This window comes from Amblyomma maculatum, chromosome 3 (genome assembly GCF_055883805.1).
Source record: "Amblyomma maculatum isolate TAMU_Amacu chromosome 3, ASM5588380v1, whole genome shotgun sequence".
Taxonomy (NCBI): domain Eukaryota; kingdom Metazoa; phylum Arthropoda; class Arachnida; order Ixodida; family Ixodidae; genus Amblyomma; species Amblyomma maculatum.
The window spans coordinates 109,974,473-109,993,661 of record NC_139346.1 but is presented as its reverse complement, the minus strand read 5'-3'; the positions used below and the strand labels follow the sequence as shown (position 1 = coordinate 109,993,661).

General features: G+C 47.8%; 1 protein-coding gene across 1 annotated transcript in view; it reads right to left on the bottom strand.

Annotated features, from left to right (window-relative positions):
- Positions 1-11,151: 11,151 nt before the first annotated feature.
- LOC146195678 (LIM/homeobox protein Lhx1-like) overlaps positions 11,152-19,189 on the bottom strand; it is a 196,223-nt gene continuing 188,185 nt past the window's right edge. Inside the window, exons 6-7 of the mRNA XM_084597875.1 lie at positions 16,137-16,322; positions 11,152-13,302 (exon numbers count right to left, since the gene is read on the bottom strand). Coding sequence (XP_084454001.1) covers positions 13,109-13,302; positions 16,137-16,322 — 380 coding nt within the window. The 3' untranslated portion in view covers positions 11,152-13,108. The remainder of the gene's footprint in view (positions 13,303-16,136; positions 16,323-19,189) is intronic.

Sequence of the window (19,189 nt, the reverse complement as noted above, 5' to 3'; positions counted from 1 at the left end):
CAACGGTGGTGGCGCCACCTCTAGGTCAATGCACGGCGAATGCAAACTGCAAACGCTGCACTGTGTTGGTGCGGCTCATTGGCGTGGCACTGCCCAGGCAATGCTATCTGCCAAAAGAAAAATATGCAGACAGAGTTTAACTGTCATAGTGCTGTATACCGTTCTGCTTGCATCCATACTGTCCGTTTATTTTCAATGTAACATTTTAACCCTGAGCTTAAATGTGAAGTTCATTACGAAAACGCAGCAGCATGAATATGTCCTGTTTGTTATGAGTGGGCCTGGGGTCCTGGAGAACAAGGAAATGTCCGTGCTACCGTGTTCTGCTACTAATTCCACTCTAAGCAATACGAAAGCAAGTTGAGTACGAACAGCAATAAAAAAAAAAAATTATCGTTTCGATTATTGCGTATAAAGCCCGATCACTCTCCTCTTGAGTGCTGACAGCCTTTGGAGGCACCTGTAGAGAGAGGAAACAGAGAACTATATATATCGTAAAGACTTCAAGACGCCGTCCGCTTTACAGTGTATAGTGAACAAAAAAATATATTCTGAATTTTACCAGCAGAATCGAAGTTAGCCCGGAATTAAGATACCTATTTGCTGTTCATGATTACATTTAGATGCAGTTATGCTTCATTTTTTTCTTGTCAGAGCTTGGTAGGCTTTCAGATTGGTTTTCACTTTTGTCATTTCTTGTGTGCTTTCCATGCGTTTATTTTTCGTCTGCAATTACGTTTAACTCATTAACGTGCTGTCATTTTGAATGGAGCCGTTACATGTTTTAGTGCGCATATTTATCTTCAGTGGGTGCAATGCGAAGTGCTCACAGTGTCATTAAGACTGCACAAATGATAGTTATCCGTGCCGCCTACTGTGTGATGAAACACCATTAGGTTTTCATGCATTTCAGAGTGACAGTGCAGCGCAGCTATACCCAAGTTGTCAAGATATATTCGTTTCGAAAACTTTTTGAGTGTGGAGTTTCGCAGGAGAGTCCTCAGATATAGACCGACAAAGTTGCTGAGAAATATGTGTTCAGTGCGAGCTGAAACAAAAATTCTAGTAGGCGCTTAAGATCACTTAAGAGCGATATAACGCGCTAGTTCTCTCTCCTCGTTGTCGGAGATTGAGAAGTCCGCTGAGTACCACTAGATGCTATAGTTGTTCCTAACGCTTCCGATACTTGCTCTTTGCAGCACGAGCCCGATTAGTGTGTGGAGACATATAGGCGTTCTCATAACACACATCGCGCGTCCGCTAGCTGCCGCGTCCAGGGAGAGAATAGAGAGTTTTAGTGTATACCGCGATCTGTTACCGTGATCCGCCACCGCGCGCTCCACTGCGTCACGGCCGGTCTCGAGGGAGCTCTTCCTCGAAGTTCGGCCTTCTTCGAGACCGGCCGTGACTGCGCATGCCCAGATCCCCTTCACGCCGACAGATTGCGCCACATGCTGGAAGGACTGAAGAGTCGCCAACACACACCTTCTCATATCCTCCACCGAGGCATAGTGGCACCGCCTACGTCGTCATGGAAACGGCAGGCTTGTCACTAGACAATGAGGATTACGAGCATTCTGTTTTTTAGACTCCGGTGTGGAGTAGTGATTTGCACGCTCGGCTGAATATCGGAGTGAAAGTGGTTCGAGTCCCTGTGGAGAAACTTTTTTCTTACATGCCAGAGCGAAGGTCCTTTTCTGATGACAATTTCTGTCCACGACGTCCATGAGCCAAGAGAGTTAAAAAGACAGAGACAATTGAGCGCACCTTTAAGGGCATGACAAGAAAACAATAACAGCCCCCGTCCGCAGCTCCCATTGACGATTCTCGTTCGCGTATATGCACTTTGCCACTGGCCTAAGTGCCCCGCCGGGGTGGTGCAGTGGTAAGACGCCCGACTACTGTGCCGGAGTTCCCGGGTTCGAACCCGACCTCGGCGGCTGCGTTTCGATGGAGGCGAAACGAAGAGGCGTCCGTGTGTTGTGCGATGTCAGCGCACGTTAAAGATCCCCAGGTGGTCGAAATTACTCCGTAGCCCTCCACTACGGCTCCTCTTTCTCTCTTTCCACTTTCATTCCCACCCTCCTCCCTTCCCTTACGGCGCGGTTCGGGTGTCCACAGAGCAAGTGTGACAGTTACTGCGCCTTTCCCTTCCTGTGAACCAATTTAACTGGCCTAAGCACTAATCATTTATTGTTTGCCTCTATTATCTCGTAAATGCTCTCGAGTTGAAAGCCACCATATTATGAGCAAGGCAACCCGACATTGGTATAAAGTCTCGCTAAACCAAGCCATGGATACGAACGTACAGTTGCCCAAATCTGTAACTGACGTGCGTGACGGCAGCACTTTCTGTGATTCTGGGCGTTAGAGAAGCTAACCTGGTGGTAGTGATTCACGCCGCTCTGTCGCCGCGTCCCGTCGCTTCGTGCCGTGTGCACCAGCGGCAACGACAGGCGTCGTCGTTGCGCGACATATCGCCAAGGGTTGTCGCCTCATACGATTACCGCTTTACCTGGGTCCCTTATCTTGCGGGAATGATGCGATTTATGGTACAAGTCGCCACAAACGCACAATATGTGGGTGTTGATCGTTATCAACACCGCAAGTTAAACCATACAAAAGCAGGAAAGTAACTGGTTGAAGCTCGTGGAGTCGGTCTCTTCCACCGAATTTCGGGTATCAAGAGCAAGGTGGTTTACCAGGGAACTCGTAAATGAGATTGCTTCCATATACGCGCAGGTGAGAGTGCGGGCTTTGAATATACATGTGCTTCAACTGCACGAATACCCAAGCATTATTCTGTGCTTGTAATTGATTAAGAGGAGGATGGGCCACAAGAAGCGGCCTAAGCTTTGCGCTGTGATAATTTTAACTTAAACCATTTGGATAACTTTAGTACGTCGTCCGAAGTACAAAAATGGCAAGAGCGCACTGGTCTTCCATGCGTGCGAAGTGAGGGTGCCACTATAAGATTATTGGGAATACGCATTTTAGGAAGCGATGCCTCATATTGCAATAAAACTCCTCATTATTCCGGCACCTTGACAGGATGGAAAAAGTAATGCTTTAATAAGGGCGACATCAGGTCGAGTTGTGGGTAAATATGATCACAAACTATAGCCGCTACTGTATAAAAATTTTCTTTTTTTTTTTTCTGATTATGTTCATCGCAGGTTTTAGTGCGGTAATAAAAAAAAGCGTTGGATTAGAAAACCTTGACTGTAGATCTTTTTTTTTTCGTTGCTACCTTCGTCAATATTTGGACTCAAGTTGTGGTCACACTGCTAGAGAAAACTACTGAGTTTAGTGCATATTATGAGTTTATTTATTTATTGGCACCTCGAAGCCTCACCAGCGGCGTTACATGAGAAGTGGACTGGTTTGGTTTGGTTTGTGGGGCTTAACGTCCCAAAGCGACTCAGGCTATGAGAGACGCCGTAGTGGAGGACTCAAATTTCGACCACCTGGGGTTCTTTAACGTGCACTGGCATCGCACAGCACACGGGCGCCTTGCTTTTCGCCTCCATCGAGAAGCGGCCGCCGAGGCCGGGATTCGATCCCGCATCCTTGGGCACAGTAGTCGAGCACCCTAACCACTGTGCCATCCCGGCGGGTAGAAGTGGACTAATAGATGATTTAAGTAGTTCGGTGATATGACTGATTCAAAAGATTCATGGCCAGGGTGGATTAAGCTTCAGTGTGCAGGTCGTTCCAATCTATTGCAGTCTGTATTACTATGGTGTTATATGTCCTGAGCTCACTTTTTTTTATTTCGAAAATTTAGTTCCTTAAATCCAAGGCACACTCTATTCGCGGTCAGACGAATACATGCAGTACATCTGACAGGAAAGCGGCCATCGTATTCAACAGTTTCGAGGCACGTCACCCCGACAGAATTCACCCACTGACAGCCATTTCTGATGTCAGATACTCGACCGCGACGTCGGTAACGTCACGACAGCAGGTCTAAGCTATGTAGGTTTGAGGGCGGCCTTTAAGATGTATCTGGTTTGTATGCCTCCAAAGCCAATATCTACACATACCACCATGCACCTACCCGAATACTTAAGCCCGTATGCCTCCAGTGTGCTTCCGCTGTGCCATCAGCGACCCGCGCGACGCTGATTGGTCGACCCGGCCACCCAGAGCAGCGCCAGCAACAGCAGGTGAAGCGCGACGCAACAGACGAAGATGATGCAGGCCTGTCGGTAGACGATCAGCCTTCCGGAGCGCCGAGGTGGCTGCGGCGCCGAGTCTTCATCGGGCCGCTCGAAGCTAGACGAGGAGCCCAGCAGGCGGCCCTCCTCCAGGTCTGAGCCCAGGTCTACGAAATCGCCGGAGAGCGACATGATCGTTGTTCTTACTTCTTCTTCCTCGTTCTGGGAGCGAATGAATTTGCGTGCGGGCGTAACAGTCCAAGAAGTGTGGCTTCGGCGTCGTCATTATCAGCCAAGTCACTGGATAAGCTCTAATTGTCCTCGTTCTCTGCCAGCCGCTACAATATGTAGTTGTTCTTTATATGATTTTATATGATTTCTGATCAGCCATTCACTTCACCCATCATTATTTTCTCATTTTACTTCATATATTTAAGAGGTCCTTCTCGCATTGGGTTGGCACCTTTTCCTATGCCGCCCTCCGGACTTCTTTCCACCATCTTCAAGATCCAGCACATTTCCACCATATTCATCATCCTATTTCACTATTCCAGAAAACATTTTAACCTAAATTACCAACCTTCATCTCGGCTGCCCATAGTCACCTTTGCCCTTTGTGGGGAATGAATGATCTCCCATCGTTTCCTTTAAAGCCGGCTTTGCCTCGCAGTAGTTACCCTAGCTATCACGAAACGGTACCAGCGTGGATAGTTGCGTTAAAATTAATTATGAAGAGATGGCGCCACTGTCGCGGCAGCCCGAGCGCCGAGGAAGGCTTCATCACTGCGCACGCAGGGAAAGCCAAGAGGTCTTCCGAAGGCATCGGGAAGTGGACGCGAACGGTAGGATCCTCGCTGCACTCTGGAGTCGCCGGCGAGGCGACGCCTCATGAGAAATTTCACGCTTGCTTACCCTGTTCAGCCTCCAGGTTGATCCCCTGCTCTAGCATGGGCGAATATTCGCCCCTAGCCCTGCTGATGAGTCGGACGACTATATATTGGTTAGCGTGTTTTACAGCTAGCTGACGTTGTTATTGCAGCAATAAATTCATGTGTGTTGTCATCAGGCGTTCCTTTCTTTCCAAGAGCACGGCCCGCAGTGGTCGGTGTGCACTCGGTGCACGCGGGGAGAATGTATTTATCTCCCTATTGCAAATCCACATCTGGCGCCCAACGCGCGTGCTCTTGGAACATTGGACTGTTCGATTCAAGGGGCGTTCTTTGCCAGGACACGACAAATGCTTATGATAGAATGAATTTTGATCGCTAGGCCCTGCGACATGCATGCTTTCTTGAGTGAGAGACGAATCCAGCTGCAGCATGTTTGAACTTTTCGACATGCCGGGTCCATTTTTTGTGCTCTTTAGAGAGGCTTGCAATTTGAGAACAGCCTGGTCCACATGGAATGAGCGCAAGAGATCGCGGAGTTGCCAGCCTGAAGTGAGTGAGTACGGAAGCCGCGTGGGTGGTCCGAGTTTTCCTGTACACATTTTCTCATCTGTCGCTATGCTACTCCGAGAGTCGCGGCTCTGGAAGCCGAGTACCATGGGGGACACGGGTTCCACGACGTGCATGCTGGTATTGCAGCTTGGCATTGGGAGTTCCGACACCTTCGGGGGCGGTGGGCACCGACCGCAAATTGCTTCGTGGGGTGAGCGGTGTCGGACTATCCCACTGAGCCAATGTTTCCTTGCGGCTGTGCATGTAACCCTTTTTCGGATCGTTGTTTCTTTTTTTTTTTTTTTTGAAGGCGGTCTTTGTCAAAGTGATCAGGCCTAAAACTTTCGTAGCTGCCCGCACCACGGCACAAGAAATGACCTTCAGGGCCATGGTGTTTGAGAGCGGGAGCACATATAGGTGCCCGCTCGTTATTTTCATAGCCTCGCACAAACTAACAGTCTCGTTCAACTCAAGAAAGAGCTTTGTTCCCTTGAACTTTGCTTTTTTTACAGCCGCGTGACACGTTTGCTAGCAAGTTTTTTATGAAACCCAACGTGGACGCCGGTGCCACCTTCCTTGACTTTCATCAAAGGCATGCGGAGAGCATTCTGGCCGTTGTATGCAGGTTCACTGGAGCCACTCAGGCTTAATGGCCTTTGCACATCGTCTGGTGTCGCCTGCTGCGACGGAAGCGCCTGGACTCTGTTTGGCGCGTTCACCCGCGGCAACCCTGGCCAGTAGTTTTCAGCCTGTCTTGTGGGCCCTGTGGACACGTGGTCCACTCCCCACGATCCCATGGCATCGGCTCGCGGTACCCTATATATGGCGCCAGCTGCATCTGCCTTTCAGACAGCGGCTCCACCTCTATGTATTCCCGGCCGCAGTTTTCGACCGAGCCCCACTGCGTACCGACCTGCAGACACTGAAGACCACGTAACATGCCAGCAGTCCGCGGAGACATTCACGCAACTGTCAGCGCACCGCGCAAGTCTGCTAGGACGTCGTCGGTGCTACCTCTCCTGTAAGGTCCTGCCTCAAGTGCAGATTCATAAAGACATCTCCATAATATGTATACCCACAGACGCGTAGGTCAATTTCAGGTGGGGAATGTGGGGAACGATCTCCCATCGTTCCCCTTAAAATCGGCTTTCCCTCACGCAAGTTACCCTATCTGTATACCACGAGACGGTGCCAGTGCGGATAGTTAACGTTAAAATTAACTATGGAGAGATTACGTCAGCGTCGCGGCAGCACGAGCGCCAAGGAAGGCCCCATCTATGCGCACGCGGGGAAAGCCAATAGGTATTCGGTATCGAGAACTAGACTCGAGCGGACGCATCCTCGCGGCACTACTGAGTCGCCGAAGAGGCGAAGCACGGGACTTTAATTTGCCGCATGCCCGTCCTGTCCGGCCTCGGAGTTTATTCCCTGTCCTAGCGTCGGCGAACATTTGCCCGTAGTCTTGCTGTTGAGTCGGACGACCTATAGATTCATTGTGTGTTTTATAGCTAGCTGGCATTGTTGTTATTTGAAGCTATAAATGCCTATTTGTGGTCAGCACGTGTTGTTCCTTTGTTCCCAAGATCATGTCCCGCAGTGGTCGGTGTGTGCACGGTATACCATACGCGGGCGGTTTGGACTGTCAGTCGTGACTCAGCGGGGAGAACTATTTATCCACCTATTACAACCCCACATCTTACAAGGCCCGTACAAACCCATTGAGTTCTCTTGGTTCGCCGATATATCGCGGCTTTGTCCCAGCCTGTCATTTCCCCACCCTTAGCCCGCCAGCGCTGTTTTTATCCTCACCCCTTTCTTTGACCCTAAATTCCTCCCCATAGGCCAGAATAACGGTGACCATTGAAGGAAGCCGGAATTAATTTCAGAAAAGTAGGTCAGTTTTACGCATTCTGTGCTTAGTATTCGTATGCTTTACGCAAAATTTCAAAGCACATATTATATATGAACAATGTGCACATTGCCTATATTTTATGAAGCTCAGTTTTAAAACTCATTCCGGCTTCGGAATGCGCAGACAAGATAAATAATAATTTGCTGATATATAATGAGCCACCAAAGACCAATTTTTAATTGGTTTTTATCGAAGTATTACTGCATGGTAACGACCATTGCATTTTCTTTGAAAATACGGAACAGTGTGGGAAAAACCGAAAGATTAAATGCGGATGTCACCATCATAGCCGATTTTTCTATTAAGATGTGGTACCTGGAGATAGTTTTTAAGGGCGGGGATTCCATAAGGCTTCCAGCAAACTCAACTTTAAGAGGTGCAGCAGGGTGTGAGTATATCATATGGGCAAGGCGGCGTGTTTACGGAGGTACGCCAATGACTCGGCGCATGAAAATATTTGACTTTTCCCTATTTGTGGCACCATTTCTGGTGTATTGTGGAGATTGATCGTGTTTTTGGTAGCGAGCATTTTATTCTGGCTCACTCAAGAATCATCAAAGGCAATAGGTCTAAAGCTGCGGAATAAAGAAAATATAAAGAGAGGACACGCGGCTAAAAATGGCCTCAGAAAGTACGTCACAACTACTCAGGCGTCTATTCTCACCCAACGCCAGAGGGCACAAACGGGAAAAAAATGTTTTTAAATTCAAGCGTAAAACTTTCTTGTTGTTAAATAATTATCTTATGCTTTAAGGCCACTATTTTAACATACATATAAAGATGTAATTGATTGAAGAAACAGGCAAGACTGCAAGTCGTCTGCTCTGTCAGCTCGGTATTGCTGTGGTGCACCAAACGACTTTTCGCGTGGACAACAGGTGAGACATGTTTTTCTGTTTGAAAATACCGAGATAAACAGACATCAGTGGCTAGTGTTATGGTTTTACATCGTTGATTACAAAAGTACCTAAGAGGATGGGATGAGGGGCTGCAGAGCGCACTTATTTCGCGGTGCAGCTTAAGGGCAAAGTCAGTGCGCATTTATGAAACCCTGAGCCTGTTTGTTACTCTGACAATTGCGGGCAGATTGTTTTGCGCAGGCGCAGAATTGGCGCGTATTTCAAATCACGAAAGGGCTGGCATATTTCGGGTATACTTTATCAGCGCCTGTCGTCAACTGCTATTTAGAGCCAAATCAGTCCAATTCTATTACGTGTGTCGTTATGCCAGCGTTTCTGTATGGCGGAGCACTTTTCTACTGCATTCAAAAAAATATTAACATCGTTATGACTTGTGAATATGGTTTGGCAATTCAGAATAGCACGTGCGTGAATTGATATTTTCAGACCATTCTGCATGTCGTCCGGCGGCCCTTCCTGCGGCAGCTATACTGCTCTGTGTCGTGGTTCCAGTATAACGGCAGAACGCATAAGAAGCCAGAAATTACTTTCTTCCGCATACCATGGGACAGCAGGATGAGGATTAAAGTTCCCTTCTCTTCATGATATTTGGACTGCTGACGATGATTGACTGGTCACAAAATACTCAAACTTGTGACAAAGTGGTGCATAAAAGAGTAAAACAAGCTGCTGACATTGGAGCAGCGTTTATTTTTCAACCTCTGTGCCAGCTCAGCTGCAAAGCATTATCTGTACATTTGGCATGGCCATCTTGTCTTTTTTTTTTCTGCAAGCACTAGCGATGTGTTGACTTTTTTTTGTAATTGTGTTCTCTCTGTTATTATATCTATTCAGATTTGATTATATTAAGGAATACAGTTGCCTTTGTATCGAGCCTTTCTCCGCCATGCTGGTCTTGGTTTGTGCCCAGATTTTGTGCTCATTTTTTTTTTATCTTGCAATGAAATAAAGTGGTTCTTCGACACTCTATGTCTTTATTAAATATTGCATGCTGAATGACTACCTGCTCAAACAGAAGACAATCGCACCAGACAGAACGAACCTTTGTTGATTTATGAATCCACGCCTGCCTATTATAAGTAAACGCTTCTTACATTCAAAGTAATTTCGGGACGACGAAATTCGCAGAAGGGGCTAAATGAGAGATTCTATCCACGGCAGGCCACAGACAAAAGTGAGTAACGCGCAAGCATTTTGGAATTTGCACCAATGAATCCAAAACAAGAACTGTGTGCCAGATGCTTTCACGCACCTTGAGTGCGCTAAAATCCACTGGGCGGCGCGTAAGCTATTTGAAATTCGCGCCAGGGAAACAGGAACAGGAAGCATCCGAAAGTGTGGGCCAGTTGTTCTCACCCACCGCTAAGCGCGCTAGAGGCGATTGGGTCGCTGGGGTCAATGGGAGTGTCCTCTCTTATTCATTCTTTCTCTACGGCTGCGGCGTTTTTGGTGTGACAGACAAGCACGGTGTTTGCAGCCGCGGAATTCCGTTCTCTCAACGGTAGTGTCCCGCAACTTCTATCTCCTCACTGGTTATCTCTCAGGGACTTAAACGGCGATTGTTGCTGGGAAGCGTCTCGGAACGCAACATAAAGGTAACATACACTCATCTAGAGACAGGAAATCATTACGGTGAAGGTAATTGCATATTGTAACCGTAGCTGATACCGCCACCCCCTGGCTCTGTTCACGGCTGATTTTGCGGCTATTAAGAACCAAGAACATCACATAAGACAATCTAAAAATCAACGCATCCCAGGAAATTTATTGTTAATTTAAGGGAAAATCTGAGGCTCTAGAGACTGTAAAGTTTTCTCCACAACGTATCAAATTCGGCCAAATTCCAAAAACAGCAAAAGAAGGACAACTTTCATTTCGATGTAAAAAAAGGCATCTTAGATTTTTATTGAGATCTCTCGGAAGAATCCTGAGCACCTCAGAATCATTGAGGACTAAAAAGCGGTTGCACTGTATTGTTTAAAATTATAAAACTTGATGTAAAACTGGGAGCTTGCATTGAAAATTGTCGATATTTAGCCTTGCATTCTGGCACCGTCCAATAAACTGCTGCCAATGAAATTTTCTTTCGGCATTAATATTTACTGCTGCGAGCATTTGTAGCTGTAAACATACATTTTTCGAAATGAAAAAAAAAAGTACCTGGTTGCCATTGCAGCCTTATGCATATAGCCGTCGGTCTTGGCAACTGCATCAACGTGTGGTGCCTTCATGGAACCAGTTACCAGAACGGACCATAATCGTGCTGTGCTAACGGGACCGTATATTACTGTGGCCTGGTGGCATATACGAGCCGCAATAACAGAGACGAGATATAATCACAGTGTTCAGCTGAATGAATAATTCTTTATGCTATAACTACACTTACTTGCATCTTCAGACTAAAATGTAAAAAGTTGCTTATCATACACCCTGCCTCAGACATGAACTCTCACAATAATAAATGCTCCACCTTTCATGCAGGCGCCTTCTTTCATTGTTGCCAGGATTCCAACCGATGAAAAATTTTGGGCTAAACTGGAGTAGCATTTCCTGAAAATATACCACTTACTTTTTCATTCTTAAAACTAATTGCAGCGCTTAATTACCAGGCATCCTCTTTGAGCCACGACGATCTGGTAAAGCGAGGGACGATATCCGTGCCACACAGCGGGCACGATACCGCTACCCAACAAGAAACGACAAAAAGACTGTGATTTGCTGTGATTTTTTGTTTTTAGTCGCTCTTATGTACACAAAAAATGAACTTGAGAGACAGCCGAGATTTGCACGAACAGCGCGCCACTTTCACCACTTGTCTCGTGTGTTCCTCAGACTCCCGTCTGCTTTTATGAATTTGTTCTTGACAACCACGTCCCGTGGCATTCTCTGTCCTTTCCATGCCGACGACAGCGACCACCGCCCCCGCGACCAGCTTTGTGGATATCTAACAAAAGGTAAATAGACGGTCGATAGCAAGGCTATAGACTGTCTATGAACTCTCTATTGAAATTTTTAAATGAGTTGAAAGATGGAGTGCGCTCGCCCGGTCATCCTTGCCTTCGCTGAGTCCAGCCGCTGGCCTACTGTGAAAGGAACAAGGAATTCTGAAGTTGCTGTATATTGACCAAATTTGACGAGAATGATTACTGTGTTCTATACGAATGGCTGCTTGCGAAAAGCGAGCAGATGGCCTCGTGTAACGTGAATTTCGTAACTACAGCCTAAGAGCTGAAGAAACCGCTTTCGTCTCGACTGTGCACCGTGCGTTTAGTTGGTCTTGCACTAAACTTCTTACATTGCTCACCAGTAGTGCGCAGAGTAAATACAATGATGTTTCCCTTGTTTTCCTTCTTCCTCAGCAGGGTTACCGTTAAATATTTCTTGAAAGACAATAGGTTTCAGTGAAAGAAATAATTCTTGAGGTCGATCTTTGCATTAGTAGTATCCCATACTTGGGCGGCACAATCACGCGAACAAAATTCATGGCCGACACAGAACTGTGTCAGTAGTTTCGCACTCTCTATGTATTCTCTCCTGAAGCAGAATGCGAAACTACAGGCGCAATCCTGATGTATAATTTGGACGCGCACATTTAACTACATCTCTCTGGAACCTCATCTGTTTCTACACTGCGTGCTTTGCAGCCTACCGCTTGCTGGACTCGGGGTCCTGTTTTCCTGCGGCCATCGCATCGCTTTCGCGAGTGCAAGAACGAAGGAGAGAAAGTGAGGAAGGAGAGAATGAAAGAGAGCAAGGCGGGCGGACGCTTCTAGTTCGGGGCGCGCACATTCCGGAGCCACTCCCCAGACGGCGGCGGCAGCGGCACGGTAGAGAGCGAGGAGAAAGCAGGTCTGTCGCCGGAAATTTGATAGGAGAGGAGGAAAGACGTCGCCGCCGCCAAGCGCAAACATGGACGCACGCACGCACGCACACGCAAGGTCGTCGCCAGCGCCTTTCGCCATCTTCCGCGACGAGTCCTCTGTCGTCGGCAGCAGCTCCTTGGGGGCAGAGATCGAATTTGTGGGAGGAGGTCGAGGGCGATGGCCATGGCGGACGGGCGAGAGAAGCAGCTGCCGAGGCGGCCCTGTCAAGAGCCGAGCAAAGGACGAGGAAGAAGGGATGTTTGCCGTCTGGCCGAAGCGAAGAGTCTGTAGTCGTTTTCCTGTGGCGTTGAAGGCGCGCGAACTTCAGGTTTCATCGTTTTCTGCGCGTGTGTACACTGACAGTCTGACCTGGTGGACAAGCGGACAAACGCAGGCTGCTGCGTCCTGCGTCTTTCTTGTTCTTTTCTTCTAGCACTGCTACGAGTCGGGAGAGCATCGGCGCGGTAAACGCTCCGCCTAGGGTTTCCTACCCGCACTCGAAGCAAGCTTCTAATCCATTCAAAGAAAAAAAAATGCAGTACAGGCTGGCCAAGAAGACGAAAGAAAGAAAAAGTTTCATGCCATTGGAGTACACGCTTTTTCTTCCTCTGCATTAGCTGTCTTCATCTTGCGTTTATCCGGCTCCTCATATCATTCAAGAACTGCGCGGAAGATGGCGCCGCCGTCTGCCGAGCGCAAACGTAGTAGCTGCTGCAGAAGCGCCGGTGGCGGGCCGCTGCATTGAGGAGGAGAGGCGGGTGCTTTCCTTTCTCCCTTGCCATTTCTTTCACGGGGATGGGCGGTGCGGGTGACGTCACCAGACAGGCGTTTCGCTGATTGGCGGGTGGTTGAGCGGGGCGAAGCCGCTGTCGGCGCGCGAGGGTGCCCCGTAGGGCTCGCCCCCCTGCAGGCTGAGCACGGCGTCGGGGCTGGGTCCGCCGCGCGATTGCTGGGACGACGTCGGCGGCGGCTGAAGGTAGGGCGCGTCTGAGCCGAGGTTCACGCTTCCTGCACGAAAGAAAAGAAAATGAGCGCGCAGAGTTCTAAACATGGACTAGAACAAGACTATAAAATAGAGATGCTCAACAAATTATCAGCCATTCGAAGCTGAGATTGATTCAATTTTCGCATTGAATTAAGTTCCCGCGATGCACCACCATGCATTGCTACATCCACAGGACACGATTGTGGTCAGTCCCGTAATACACAGAGGCCGTTTATTTGTCCTTCCAGAATTAAAATTCTAAAGGGCCTGTCACACTAGCACGACACGACACCGACGCAGACCCGACAACGACACCGACAGTCGGCCAACTCGTCGGCCGACCATGTCTGCGGCCGACCAAGCTGTCACACTAGGCCGACAACGACACCAACACGACCGAAAACCAAATGTCTTCCCAGTGTGACAGGCTTTGAGGCCGGGGACACCGACAAAACCAGTCTGCCGACTGTCGGTGGCCGAGTCTTCGAGAGATCGGCCGCCGAGCAAAAACTTTCTCGAAACGCAAAACCGACTCAGTACACCTCGTCGACAGCGAATACCTTTCAGCACTAATATACGTAAAAAAAGTAGAATCAATGCATAATCCGTCACCGAAACGCGAGCGTGAGCCGCCAAAATACTCGAGGCCGCCGAATGCGTGTGGAATATCAACGGCAGCGTTTTCTTTTCGGGGCGAGTGAATTCGGGGCGCATAGATTTGTGGCGCTCGTTGGGACCGTGAGCAATCTTTCCGCTTTTCCGAACTGCACAGAATAATGCAAAATGAACATAGTACGTGACAAAGAAATGATGAAAAGAAGCGATTATTTTCCTGAAGCCAGCAGAGATGCCGATCCTCCTGCGCACTTCGATCATTGTGTTTAACGTCTAGCCGCTGCGTCGCTACTTCGCAACCCAATTTCAACGCTATGTTACGCATCACGCAATAATTTTTTGTTGCATAATTCAATGTGTTTCAAGAATTGTGTGCGCAAAAAGCGCAGAACTTGCGTTTAAACTTTACAACAGAACCAACAGCAGTCGTGGTCCCGCGGCCGGCCCTGTGAAATGCGCCTAAGGTTTTAGAAAATCTGCCGAAAGTTTTACCTTTTACTGCACAACATGGCATGATTCAAACTATCTGCAGTTTACTCTCAGCAAGCTGGACAGTCAGTTAAGCGGTAAACGCTCCTACTACCTTCGCGACTTTCGCACTGCAAGACAGCGTATTAGCTGGAACCATATATCTCAGCCTCTGAAAGGGCCGGTTAGGCCTAACTTTCGTGGTGCAGTGGTTAGCGCAGCTGGCTATCAAACAGGAGGTCGTGAGTTCGATCCCAAGGGTAGAGTTTTTTTTTTCCTTTTTTTTTTTTCACCTTTTAATATACACTGTCTCTTATTCGCCGTGGACAGCGTTTGTTTTTCGAACACTAACGTCGTTCTGATCCAGCAACCTGAGCCGTAAAATACTGGGCACTATTCAGTCTCGGCCCATAATCACGACTGTTGAGACGCATGTTTTGGTATGGTCGAATACATGAAATAGAATTAAAATTAAGCGTTCCTTAAGTTGTTACGAGAATAAACCATGAAAAATAATATAGGGAGTAGCTACAGAAAGGAGAATTTTGCATGGTAGAAAAAAAAATAAAAGGATTAAGAAAATGAACGTATAATGACACGAGAAGAGAGTGAGAATGAGAGGGCCTGGTCGGTGGGGAGGTTTCCCACGTTGTCTGGCTAGTGTGACATAGGAGTTGGGCGACCGTCGGCCGACAGCCGTCTTGCGAGCGACGCGGCGCCGACACCGACTGTCGGCCGACTGTTTCCGTCGGCGCAGTGTGACATAGACGCAGACATCAGGAAGACGCGCTGTTGGCAGACCAAATCGGCGTCATGTCGTGCTAGTGTGACAGGCCCTTAACCGTTCGCTTTTCTACAACCCACGATTTTGGCGCCCAAAGTAGGGATACTCACAAAACGAAATAAATTAGCGTCTGGGTTTCGTGGCTAGCTCTCCCATTACGGGCTAATAAAATTAGAGTTATCAGACCTTTTTTTATATATCTCTACCCCGAGATTGAATGCTTTTAAAATGACTAATAACAATCTCTTTCACTGAACTTATTCTTGTAAAAGCCCTACACTCGACAAACCGCGGTGTCTTAGCGATCAGGGCTCATGTTACTGCGCCAGAGTATCGGGGTTTGCGTTTCCCCTCCACGCAAGGCGAGACGCAAAAGGCGCCACTGTGGTGTACGACGCGTGCATGTTGGAGATCATCAGGCAGTAAAAAATAATACAATGCCAGCCCTTACAGAGATTGAGTACGAGACATTGAACACTCCATACCGCACACCAAAGTTGAGGCCCTGTTTCCGTCTTTTGGACCATACAGTTTATATAGAGTGCACTGCGCTCTAGAAACTGAACTTGGACATGTCAAACTTCCACAGAGAGCCAGCATGTGTGAAATCGAACAGTGATGTTAAGTGAAATATCCAAGAGTATGCGAGCTAAATTGTTGAGTAAAACAGAACACGGGAGCTTTGGGGAAATTGCATTGCTACTGCTACTGATAAGACTGGAATCAAATGTAGCACTATTCAGCCTGACATGTAGCGGACGTGCTCTCCCTCTCTTTATGACGCTCAAATGATGCCAGAACGCGCAGCGATGCGATCGTTCATGAGTTCCATTTTACTTTTGGGTCGGTTGTAAACACACACCTGACACCTGTCTATATGCATGAACGCCACTGTATAGCTAGAGAAGCTCGAAAACGGATGCAGTGTAAAATGTGAACGTTGGTAGACGTGTACTATACAGCTCGCATATGTATACGTGTTGCACGCACCTGGTCCCGAGTGCGAGTCCAGGGGTCCACCGGAGCCCTGTCCCTGAACGGGACCCGAGCCCGTAGGTGGGAAGGGCATTCCGTCGGGGCCGGGAGGAGGCGGGGGAGGTGGGGGCTGTTGCCCGGGAAAGAAGTCGTAGAAGCCCGCCTGGGGACCGTAGCCGAAGTCAGCCGGGTTCGACGAATCTGCATGGACACGACACAAGGCACATGCACATGAGATATATGTTTGGCACCGCCTGTTTGGACTGCCATTAACGCATTGTGCCACATTTACAAACAAAAATGGAAAAAAAAATGAGAAAACACAGCGTCGATATAGCGCAGCAGTGGTGGTACATTATTTGTTCACAATATCACGTGACACGACGTAAGCTGCTGCCCGTAGGAAGGAAAAGTGGATAAGAGAGAAGAAAATAAATTCCCGCTGTTGCTCGGCGTGCACAATTGTTGAGACACAGACATGAGGGCGAAAGTGGCATGCTTGATGGAGCTTTGTATTAAAAGTGTCGTCGGCATCCGTTATCATATATTCCGACGCCATTCTTGTCCATGGCCTGTATACATGCCTGCAGGACTGCGGATCTTTAGAAGGTCCCGCACGTTGTAAGCAGTGATACGTCGTCTCGTCAGTTACCAGGAAACAGACGTGACAACAAGGCGAAGAGTCGACGGCACAAAAAATTACGAATCATGAGGTGCGTTACATTGTCAAGAAAAAATGAAGTTCATGCAATGTTTTATAACTTGGCACTGCACAGTGCGCTACCCGTGGTTATATATAAGGTGTTCAATATAAAAAAATGCACTAATACCCATTATGAATATGCCTTGAGTGTATGTCTTCTGCTCTTATGTCTTGTGCTCCTGTTGGAGCAAGAAGAGGGCAAACTCTTCGTCAGGCATTTATCTGCATTTTGGTCTGTATAGGTGACCGCTGCATAACTGTGTTGTCTGCATCAAACACTTTTACTTTGAAATATACCATCCAATACGGGACGAACATGACGCACACTCTGGTTCATAATGTGCTCCCGGGTGGATATAATTACCTTCATGCGCAATGCACCGTGCTTAGTGATGCTGATCCGATGAATAATTTATGCGCCCGATAACTTCGGTATGTCGGCACTAAGAAACCTGGCAGGTTTTGCTGGGCTCCATGGCCATTTAATTACCGTTTCACGATGCTTTGGTAAACGAGATGACATAACAATGTAATAGAAATGGCTAAGAGGACAGGATTAGAGCGTAGACACAAGAAAGGCTGAATAAAAAGGAGGCGTTGGGACGAGGGAAAAAGTTTTAATATACACTGAGGCCACGAACAAAAGGGAAAGAGGCGTTTTTATTGAAGCGCGAGCGCCACCACATGGAATGAATGGCGCTAGTGTCGACCTGTAGGGGAGCAAGAAGGATCACGTGACTCCTCTTAAGGCTGCTGAAGCGGACGCTCTATTGAATTTGCGAGTTTTAAAAGCTAATAGTCGCGCTTATTTCTGTAGTTTTGGTTGATAAAGATTGCCAGCCTTGCACTTTTTGATCCTGCATCGTTACTGAGGCTGCTGAAGTTTATTTAAGCTGTTGCTGCAGTACGGTACTGCTCTGTAATGGAAGCAGGCGAGGGAACTTGGCGCAAGCTCGCATCGCTACCAGAAACATAAGCTCACAGTATCTTCTTGAACAAGATTTGAATGTGCAAAGAAGCGAGTGATTATTCTCATGATATGCGCAGCAGACATTTCAGCGACCACGATTTCTTCCTTGAAGTTGGCTCCAAACAGTTCGGTGTGCAGCAGAAGAAACGGCGCGCGCGTTTTAATTTGCGTTTATCACTTGTGAAGCTAACGATACTACGGCTGGAAGGATGAAAAATATGCCGGCTTCTTCATGGAGCAGTACCCTCCCGAAGAAAGGAAGGATCGTGCGAAAGCCGGAAAGTCTCAAATTATTCTAAATGAACGCGTTGACACGGAAGTTTCACGTAAGTAAACTACAAGATTCTGCCACCTCGGGCAGCGATATGCATGGTGAGTTGTCTCAGCGTTTCCAGTACTGTAGTAATTTCAAATGACAAAGTCTGTGAATAAACGAAAGATGGAGCACTGCATGCATGTTGTGATGTGCTGATCGAGTATGCGTAAAAAAAACAGAAGAAAAAAACCTGCTGCGCGGAGGGATAACAGATAACCGCTATAACCAAGAGGGCCAATGACGGTATACGTCAGAGTGCAAGAGTTCGCTGCGTGGAGCACACGTCTTCACAGTTGCTAAAAAATTACTCCACGTCATCCCCACAGTCAAACTTGCTTGCTCTACTACGTTCAATGGAGCAGGCGAACGGTGCCGCTTCCACCGGCACTATGCGAAGGCGCTCAGCATATCAGACTCCGGACAGTCCTCTGCCTTTGCAGAGGGATCCTGTTACCTGTTCAGTGACCGCTTAGATCCGTCTGGCTGTGTGGCAGCTTCAGTTTTTCTTTTTTTTTTCCATAACAGCAGCAATGCTGCAGCCGGTGCGCGTCGTCATAAGTATACTCGCCAGCTTCGATAACTCTGATTCGGTGAAGTGCTTTCTTGCCGAATAAGTGGGTCTAATACCTCAATATAATTTATACAGGCCCAGGCCGAGTTGTATATATCAAATAAATAAATGAATGCAATGCTAACGCGTAACTGAACTGTAGGAAAGCATCCTACAGCAGCAGTTCAACGTGCGATATATGCCACTTAGTTCGTCATGCGGGCGCTTCCGAGAGGTGGCGCCACGGTATGCCCTCGCGCCCAATATTGTTTCGCCTGCGGTCGCTGCGAACTGTAGTCCGTAACTCCGTAGTCCTCATTCGAGCACATAGAGGGAACCAGCACGGAGTGTGAAGGCCTTCGTCCGAAGAAGTCAGTTCGTATTTGCGTCGTCTGAACTGACAAAAAGAAATTACTAAACAGGAGAGTACAGGCATCGCGCAAGAAGTGCCTCATCCGAAGTCGCGTACGTTACTTAAATGCGCTTTGATAAGTTCGCTGCACCGAATTAAGAAACATTTACTATCTTA